This window comes from Otolemur garnettii, unplaced genomic scaffold (genome assembly GCF_000181295.1).
Source record: "Otolemur garnettii isolate 467f Iridium unplaced genomic scaffold, OtoGar3 scaffold00037, whole genome shotgun sequence".
Classification (NCBI taxonomy): Eukaryota; Metazoa; Chordata; class Mammalia; order Primates; family Galagidae; genus Otolemur; species Otolemur garnettii.
The window spans coordinates 15,482,733-15,493,302 of NW_003852432.1; the positions used below are offsets into that span (position 1 = coordinate 15,482,733).

Consider the following 10,570-nt stretch of genomic DNA (forward strand, 5'->3'; position numbering starts at 1 on the left):
TCCTCTAAAGAGGCATAGGTTGGCTGACTGGATACAAAAACTCAGGCCAGATATCTGTTGCATACAAGAGTTTCATCTTACCTTAAAGGATAAAAAAGGACTCAGAGTAGGGGATGGTCATAGAATTCAGGCAAATGGAAATCAGAAGAAAGCAGGGATTACAATTCTATTTGAAGATATAATAGGTTTCAAACCAACAAAGATAAGGAAAGATAATGATAGACACTACATATTTGTCAATGGAAACACTCAACATGAAGAGATTTAAATATTTAACATTTATGCACCCTACCAAAATGCTCCTCAATTTATAAAGCAAACCCTAACAGATATAAACAATTTGATATCTTCCAGAACTATAATAGTTGGAGATTTTAATACTTCTTTCACAGTTCTGGATAGCTCCTCCAAGAAGAAACTAAGCAAAGAAATAATGGAATTAAACTTGACCCTAGAATTAATGAACTTAACATACATTTAAAGAACATTTCATCCTAATAAAACTGAACATACATTTTTCTCATCAGCCCATGGATCATCCTCCAAAGAGACCATATCTTAGTACACAAGTATAACCTCTGCAAATCTAAAGAATTGAAAATATTCCTTGTATGTTCTCAGACTATCACAGAATAAAAGTTGAACTCAACAGCAACAGAAATCTTTATGCTCAAACTAAGCCATGGGAACTAACAAAGTTATTCTGAATGATAGCTGGGTCAAAGATGAGATTAACAAGGAACTCACCCAATTTTTAGAACAAAATAATAATGAAGACACAAATTATCAAAACCTGTGGGATACTGCAAAGGAAGTCCTAAGAAGGAAATTTATAGCTTTGGGAGACTTCATCAAGAAAACAGAAAGAGAGAAAGTCAGCAACTTAATGGGTCATTTCAAGCAACTGGAAAAGGAAGAACATTCCAACCCCAGACTCAGCAGAAGAAAAGAAATAACCAAAAATACATAAATGAAATTGAAAAATTAAATGAATTAAATGAAATTGAAAACAAAAGAATCATTCAGAAGATCAGTGAAACAAAAAGTTGGTTTTTTGAAAAGATTAACAAAATTGATAAACTTTTGGCTAGCCTAATCAGAAACAAAGTAGTAAAATCTCTAATATCCTTAATCAGAAATGATAAAGGAGAAATAACAGACACCACAGAAATTCAAGAAATCCTTAATGATTACTACAAAAAAACCCTCTATTCTCAGAAATATAAAAATCTAGAGGAAATGGACTAATACCTGAAAGCATGCCACCTTCCTAGACTCAGCCAGAAAGATTTAGAAATTTTGAGTAGACCTAAATCAAGCACTGAAATACCATGAGCTATATGAAATCTCCCAAAAGTCTGGCACCAAAGGGCTTCACATCAGAATTCTACCAAACCATGAAAGAGGAACTAGTACCTATGTTACATAACCTTTTCTAAAACATAGAGAAATCAAGACTACTTCCCAACACATTCTATGAAGCAACTATCACCCTGATCCCTAAACCAGGAAAGGGCCCAACAAAGAAAGAAAACTATAGACCAATATTATTAATGAATATCAATGCAAAAATATTCATTAAGATCCTAGCAAACAGAATTTAATAATATGTCAAAAAAATTATACACCATGATCAAGTTGGTTTTATCCCAGGGTTACAAGGTTGGTTCAACATGCATAAATATATAAATATAATACATAACATAAGTAAAATAAAAAACAAAGACCATGTGATTCTCTCAATTGACGCAGAAAAAGCTTTTGATAATATCCAGCATCCTTTCATGGTCAGAAGACTTATTAAAATAGGCTTAAATGGGACATTTCTTAAACTGATAGAGGCCATGTACAGCAAGCCCACAGCCAATATCATATTGAATGGAATAAAATTGAAAACGTTTCTACTCATTTCTGAAACTAGAGAAGGATGCCCTTTGTCTCCACTGCTATTCAACATAGTAATGGAAGTCTTAGTCATCACAATCAGGCAAGAGAAGGCAATCAAGGGTATCCAGATGGGGTCAAAGGTGATCAAACTGTCACTCTTCGTGGATGACATGATCTTATTCCTGGAAAACCCCAGGGACTCAACTATATAACTCTTAGTAGCAATCAAGGAATACAGTAGTGTCTCAGGATACAAAATCAATACTTACAAATCAGTAGCTTTTATGTACACCAACAGTAGTCAAACTGAAAATGTAGTCAAGGACTCTATTCCTTTACACTAGCGCCAAAGAAGATGAAGTATCTGGGAATTTACCTAACAAAGGACATGAAAGATCTTTATAAAGAGAATTATGAAACTCTGAAAAAAGAAATAGCTGAACATGTTAACAAATGGAAAAACATACCCTCCTCATGGTTGGAAAGAATCAACATTGTTAAAGTGTTCATACTACCCAAAGCAATCTGCAGATTTAATGCAATCCCTAAGCACCATTGTTATACTTTAAAAAGCTTGAAAAAATAGTACTTTGTTTTATATGGAATCAGAAAAAACCTTGAATAGCCAATACATTACTCAGAAATAAAAACAAATCAGGAGGCATCATGTTACCAGACTTCAGGCTATACTATAAATTTATAATAATCAAAGCAGCATGTACTGGCACAAAAATAGAGAGGTAGATTTATGGAACAGAATAGTGACCCAAGAAATGAACCTGGCCACTTATCATTATTTGATCTTTGATAAACCTGTATATCAAATCAGCACATTGTACCCCATAAATGCATTAATGTACACAGTTATGATTTAGTTAAAAAATAAAAAAAGCAAACACAAAAATAAACAGAATCCCCCTCTCAAGGTCTCCCAAAACTGACAGCTTTAAATCGAGCTATTCATTCATTCATTCATTCTCCAACTGCTAGGGCTGCACAAGGCAGGCCCAGCCACTGTGGTTGTATACTTACAGCCAAGGGGAGACCACAGCCACTGAGCAGTTAATTATAAGAGTATTGCATTACAAGGCTCCTGCAATGACTTGTATGTGAGTGTGTAACACGAGTAAAGAGTGAAAAGTCATAGACTAATAGGTTCAACAGAGTGTTTTGGTAGTTGAGAGAAAGGTAAGATTATTTCTGAGTAGATCATCAATTGCATCTTGGAGAATACTTTCTATTTCCTCTGGCAAATCTGTCCTACCTGCACAGTTCATGAAAACTCTTCGAGACACCAGGTATTAAAAGAGCAGAGAACTCTTCAACACTTTCAAAAATAAAAAATATGTTATGACTGATTGTCTTTACCCAGCACACAGGACTTAATATTTCTGGCAGCTTATCACCATAGAAGATTTTAGATGGATAATAACCTCAGTACTTTTGTATTGCTATTCCTGTAGTCTTCTAATAATTTTTGTAGAAAGTAAAAGCATAGATTCAAGTTAAGAGAGGTACAGGTAAAGGGTAAATACAAGTCTACACTAACGGGTGTTAGGTAAGGGATACATATTCTGATTTTGGTAAAGAGACAGTATTTGTAGAGGACTCATTGTAGACCAAGCCCCAAACAAAAGCAGTACTAGTAACAACTAATACATGATATTTATTCCAGGCAAGAGTTTTCATAACTCAGTAATACAGCAATCCTTTGAGACAGTTATCCTGAAACCCATTTTACAGATGAGAAAACAAACACAAAGAGGTTAATAAATTGTCAAAGCTTTCTCAGCTAGTCAATGGCACTCAGATTGAAGTCATTTAGCTCTCTTCACAATCCTTATCACTAATCTATGAAACAGCCATGCAGAAGACAGAAATGCCTGTTTTACAAATGAAAAACTCATACTCGAAGTCTATAGAACTAGTAAGTGTCAAAACCAGGATTTGAAGCCAGGAGATTAACCTGTCTTCTTTCCACTAACCTACATAGTTTAATGAATTTCACAGGAGATTAACTTGAATCTATACAACTATTTTAAAAGAAGAATGCATCATTTTTTAAAGGTCTAAATACTAGACAAATAATAGCAGGGCAGATAGCGGAATATGGGCAGAGGTAAAGAAAGGAGCACGTGGGGAGGAAAGGGGAGGCAGCGTACAATCCGGGGAGGCTGGGCCAAGCTCCCGGTGTGGAGGCATCAGGAGGAATCTGGGAAGTAAAGCTGGTGCTTGGACAGGAGAGCAGAATTGTGAATGGAAGCATCCAGAGAGAGCAGGGTGTGCGTTTGAGGGCAATGACAGAAGAGTCCATCAACGGAATGGTAGATCTGTCCACAGAATGGCAAGCATTTCCAGGGCTCCATTTTCAGTTTTCCCATAGCTCACTATGGGGACTGGTTATTAAATCTCACTATATATTTCTTAGAGAAATGAAGGTGATCTCTTCCACCGGCTGTGGCACATCATGAATGAAATCCTGGACCTGCGACGGCAGGTGCTGGTGGGCCATCTTACCCACGACCGCATGAAGGACGTGAAGCGCCACATTACCGCGCGGCTTGACTGGGGCAATGAGTGAGTACCGCCCATCACAGGGCAGCAGCTGGTGGGTGCTCACGGTGGAGGTGACATAGGCCTGAGCCAGGACATGGCCATATCCCCAGAACCAAAACTATCCATCTTCCTAGTTTTCTTCTTTTGTAAGAAAACTGTCAGTGGAGAACCACTTCCTCTAGGGTTGGTGTTTGTTCTCTAGTGCCTTGTGTGATCTGAAGTATGCTCATGCTCAAGGAAAAGGCAGTGTTTGCTGGAATTAATTAATAGGGCTTCTGGCTAAAATGGATCTTATTTTTGGATAGCCTTTGGGTTTGGCATGTGTATTTGCTTTTAATATACACCTCTTCTGTATCAAGGTAGCAGGTGGCCAGTGTGATCCAGAGGGAGACACTAATGTTAACAGCTTCTGTTAGAAGTCTTACAGCAGTTGCCCCGGTGGGGCCTTGTATTATTGCTGTGATTAGTTCTGCACATACATATTGGCCATTTTGAGGAGCTGCTTGGGAGAACGCAGTAAAATGCTGTACCTGACAGAGATTTACTTTTAAATAAAGCTATAAGTGATTCATTTAAAATATCAGCCAAGCACTTAAGTGGTAAATCTAATCACCGAAAGCTCTGATCAATGCTGATATTACTCTAAGTATGAATATTAATGTAGGAGTGAGAAATTAGAACAAACCAACTTTGACTGTACTCCTAGAAACACGCAAGGCTTAGTTTTAAGGCAGTGAAATGGTTTCCTAATATCCTATGTGGCCATATAGTTTGTTTCTTTCCTCTCCCAAATCCCTCTCAACCCTTTGGACCTTCAGAGGATCTTATTGCAGCAAAAGGAAAGAAAAGCAGACAGAAAAGAGAAAATGCCTGGAAAATGAACCATGGGTAAATTTGCCTCATACCCAGAAAAACTGATTTGAAACCAGAATGCTACTTCCCTAACCACAGGAAGTCACTTTGTCAGAAGCAAGGTGTGATTCCCGCCAAGACGTTATATATTATAGATATAAGTACACGGACTTGCTAACAGATTGTAAAAGTCTATCTCACCCAGAGTACTTCTGGTATTTTGTTGAACACGACATGCCATTTATCTTTTTCGCAGTTTTTGGCCAGGGCTGGGTTTGAACCCACCACCTCCAGCATATGGGACCGGCGCCCTACTCCTTTGAGCCACAGGTGCCGCCCCCATTCATCTTTTTATAGACAATGAATAGAATAGCCCATTTATTTATCGCTAGAAGACTCATTCCTGTGAGAAATGAGACAAGTGCCAGCCAGGTAAGGAAGGACAACAAGAGTGTTGGACTAGGAATTTTAGGAACTTTATATTTTTAAGAATTGAAATAAATTCTTGAGCCCTTCTTAAGGTCAGTTGCTTGTCAAAGGAGGAAGTTGAACTAGAGAAGATCTGAGGGCCCTGTCAGCTTCGGCATGACAGGATTTAAAACGTACAGCACCTCTGGGCAGTTGAGACTCGCTGCCACTTGCCCTGAGCGTCCAGTCCTGCTGTGGGGCGGAGTGGGACCTGGACAGTGGCCCTCTGCTGCTTGGCTGTCCTGTGTCTCTTTATCATTTTGAAAAACCTTTGCGTTTTCTCTGATTTATTTTGGCTCTTAGTCATTATCCTGGTCCTTATTTAAAGGGCTAGTTTGTAAATAGAAGGAAAGTTGGATGAAGTTAGCTTATCAAAAATAACTTCAGAATGTAGAGCCGGCAAGAAAATGATACTTCTTCAGTTGGTGAAGGAAAATCATGGCAGAATGAGAGGGGGGAGGCAGGAAAAACATTAATTATGGCTGAACCGTGACTCAGCTTTGGATTTCTGTAAGTTTTAGCTTGTACTTTGGGGTAATTCTGTGGCTATTCTATGATAAGTTGGTAAAATATTGATGGATGAAAATGAGCAGTATAATTTATTTAGATCATCCTCACCTTCATGAATTTTCTGAGCTCTTACTGTGTTTTCTTTGAATGTCTTTGGTCATTTATTTAAAAGTATTTAAAAGCATAAAGATTATGCATTTACCTTACCCCTTTAAGTATAAATTTGTTTTCTAATTGAAGAGTGCCGAGTGGGAAGCAAATTAAGATGATTCTCTTGCCTATTAAAGCAGATCAAATTGTCCCACAAAATTATCCATCAGGACATATATCTCTGGGTGAACATAAATTGAAAATGTGTTCTATCTCAAGTTGTATATCAAACTGTTGAAGAGTAGCCCTTTGGAAGTGGAAGGAGGAGGATATAATCCATCTTATGATTCTCTAAAGGGGCCAGCAAACAAATTGTTCTCACCTGGGAGCCACAGACAGCCCCAAAATAATGGCACATGTTCCTGTTGCTCCTAAAGTCCCGTGGTGTCCTTAGACTTTCTGGCTAAGATTATATGGGAGGGAGGATCAGTTCATCCTTTCTTCTTGATGTCACACAGTCGTTTAATGACTGAGCTGATGTAAAACAACACCCACCCACCCTGGCGTCCCAGGTCCTGTGTGATCTCCCTCCGTCTTGCCTCTCCCCTGCTAGCCTCATTCCTCCTTACTCTTTATCAAGCACTGCCCTGATGCTATTCTGTGAGCGAAGGTGCTTCAGACAATGGGAGACTTATCCTAAGGATCTACCTTGGGATTAACAAAACCAGATAAAACAAATAAAATAAAATAAAATAAAACAAAGAAGTTTCTCATCACCAGTCAGAACTCCAGCAGAAGTTGAACAGTCAAGCCTGTGGAAGGGAGGGACTGGCAGGTCACTGAGTTTCTGGGGCTGCAGAACCACTGCAGCTAGAGTTGATCCTTTTTATTTATTTTATTTTATTTATTTTTTTGAGACAGAGTCTCACTTTGTCACCCTCAATAGAGTGCTATGGCATCACAACTCACAGCAACGTCAAAACTCTTGGACTTAAGTGATTCTCTTGCCTCAGCTTCCCAAGTAGTTAGGACTACAGGTGCCCGCCATAATGCCCAACGATATTTTGTTGCAGTTGTCATTGTCGTGTAGCAGGCCCCGGCTGGGTTCAAACCCACCAGGCCAGCGTATGTTGCTGGTGCCCTAACCACTGCGCTATGGGCACCAAGCCATGGAATTGATCTTTACTCATTCATTCTGCAGTGATGTGGGTCACCTACCCCTCACATGGCTTGTCTTCCTCATGCCATGTGGCTGATATCTGAATTTCCAAGTTCATATTTTCAGGGAAGAAATCTTGTTAATAGCCAATATCTATTATTCCTGTTTAGACTGAGCATTTTACACCAGCCTCTAATAAGCTTCTTTCCAGCCCATGAGGTATTTGTGCTTCAGTCATGTGCTTACCTGAGGTGTGGCCCAGGAAGGGGAGATAGTCAGATGACTACCCGGACTGACCCTTGTCTTTCCAGCAGGGAGTGTGAGTACAGCAGCTTCTTATAGAACAGTGGTTCTCAACCGTCCTAATGCCGCCACCCTTTAATATAGTTCCTCATGTTGTGGTGGGTAGTCAGGGATGGTTAAGAAGGAAGGGAATTACGTGGCATTGGTATCAGTGTTATACAGTGAGTGTCCTGGAGAGGAGTGTCTTACCAAGGTCACTGGAGGGAAACGAGAACAAGATTAGCCTTACTTTCCTCTGCGGATGCCAGGACATCACAAGTCAATTACCATGCTTGATCCCTCTGAGGCCAGCTCTAACCTTAGAGTACTTTTCAACCCAGCAAGCCACATATCAGCTGTAATGACATCTGACACAAGAGGTTAAGCCATTTTGCCACCCCAGGCCTAGAATAATGCTGCTTCAATATCTGTTCCCTGAACCTTCACTGAGATTCTCCTAATGACTGACCCCAGAACTTACCATGAGCGAGGACCATGTGCCCGCTGTCAAAGGGGCATCCGCGGGGATCACGCGTCCGCTGTCAGAGGGGCATCCTGACACATGCTAACTCTGATCAGAGCCAGGTATTGTGGTGCTCGGTCAAATTCAAAAAAGGCTGCACTCCCTTCTCCTCAACTCCAATTTCCAGAACTAAATTATGCCTCACTCTAGTTTTCACTCCCCTCCACTAGAGAAGCCTTCTTTGGGGATGGTTTGTCGGGTGCTGAAGGATCTGCACCAATCGTAGGGCCAAAGTCCCCAGTGGAAGAGGCGCCCCACTGAGAGTAACCGTCCACTCCTTCTCAACTTCCCTGCCTTTGTCACCCTCTACGACTTTGTTGTAACTTCTCAAGTTAAGCCCGGTGTCCAGCCTACTTACATTGTCTGCCTCGACTGTGGCCATAAGTCATATAAGGTGAAATGTACAGGTCAGAGAAACATGGTGGGTAATTTCAAGGTGATATAGTAGAATAATTATTTTTAATGTATTTCATGGAGGTAGCTTTTTCCTCAAGCATTTTCAATTTGTTTTCTAGACAACTGGGACTGGACCTAGTGCCTAGGAAGGAATATGCCATGGTGGATCCGGAGGACATCAGCATCACTGAGCTCTACCGGCTGGTAGGTGCAGGAAACCTGGCCTCACAGCCTCACTGCTGATTTTGTGGTTTCCATGGCACTTTTCATGCTTGCTTGGTTTTGTAGGGACAGGATGTTCTGATTTAATTTGGAGAGAGTGAGGAGAATTGAGAGCTGAGGTGACCGTGCCCTGAGTACGGTACTGAGACACTTAACCTATCTCAGGGTGATGTGATACCCTCAGCAAACCCCCAACGCCCAGGCACTAGCAAGTAAATTCACAGAAGTGTTCATTCAGTTCTTTTGAAAATATTTATACTTTTTTCCTAGTCTGGTGAAATGTGTACATGTCACATGAAGTCATCTGTTGTGTTTCGGGACTGTGCTGTGACAACAATATCTGGCCGTTGCTCACCAGCGTACTAGCCCTCCTTCTGTCCTAGAGCCTCACCTGCTGGTCTTGCACCCATCCCACCTTGAGCCCAGTCCATTTCTATGTGCTGAAGCCAGTTAATAATCCGAAATTATTTGATCATACCGTCCACCATGGTATCACCTTTGACTTGAATTTATTTATAGGTTAAAGTCCAGTGTTTTTGCTTGGCATCAGGTTTCCCCAAATCTGGTCCAATCTGCCTTGTGTTTAACCTTATATTCTTAAATGCTCGCATGAAGTTTATCTCATCTGTTGATATCAACTAAACCCAAAATCATTGAAGAAGGTGGTAGGGAAGGGCTCTCACAGGTCATTACCCTTTTGTAATTTTACTTTGATCTTGTTACCACTACTTCTTACCATAATGTTCCTAGGAAGAATTTCTGTCGGAAATAGACTTTTTAGAAGTTCCTGCTTCTTGGGGTGTAGTTTTCCTAGATCGTAGTATTTTTCTATAGTACTATAAAAATAGTGAGATATCCTTAACCTATAGATTATCCGTGTCTGAAAAATGTGAGAAAATTTACTAATAAGTTTGTCAGGCTTGTGTGTGATTTGAGAAGGCAGTTCTTATGATCACGTTCAATCTTGTCCTTAATCATCAGATTGAAGTTCAGATTATTAATACTTCACTGTGTGAATTGGAATGAAGTCTCTTTTAGTAGAAGACTTCCTTTACGGTATGTTGAACTTCTTGGGAGTGGTGGTGTGTGCTGCATGCCTTTATGACATCTGTGCTAAGCAGGGATCTGGCATGTAGCAAGCGTACAGTTAAAAATCAGTTAGAGGAGGGTGAAGAAGGAACAAATATGTGTTGAGTATTCTGAGCCATTACAACTTCTTAGCTTACATAAAAAAACTCTGTATGGTACATTTGTCAGTCACATCCTCTAATGCAACATCCTTAATTCATTTATTTAACTCACTGAGCATCATATTTTTTCTCTCACTTTTTAAATCCTCACTCAATCTTACTTTTCTTCGGCGTGCACCCCGAGTCTTCTGCTACCTTTGTATGCTCAAAAGTAATCTCGTACAGTGCTTTGCACTTCATAAGTAATACACTTAATTGTTTTCAGGGTCCTTTGAGCTTATTAGGTATTACCAAAAGACCATGGACTGTGCTCCAAATAACTAGATTTGCCATTCAGCTTTTCCTTTATCAGCTCTGTGGTCTTGGACTTGATCTCTCAGAGCCTCAGTTTCTTCAAGTATTAAATGGGGAAATAATTCTTTTCATGTTTGTTAC

General features: G+C 39.9%; 1 protein-coding gene across 1 annotated transcript in view; it reads left to right on the forward strand.

Annotated features, from left to right (window-relative positions):
• The window catches only part of DOCK4 (dedicator of cytokinesis 4), a 249,780-nt gene that overhangs the window by 13,272 nt on the left and 225,938 nt on the right, over window positions 1-10,570 (forward strand). The window contains exons 5-6 of the mRNA XM_023513222.1: window positions 4,316-4,464; window positions 8,843-8,927. Of these exons, the coding sequence (XP_023368990.1) occupies window positions 4,316-4,464; window positions 8,843-8,927 (234 nt within the window). The remainder of the gene's footprint in view (window positions 1-4,315; window positions 4,465-8,842; window positions 8,928-10,570) is intronic.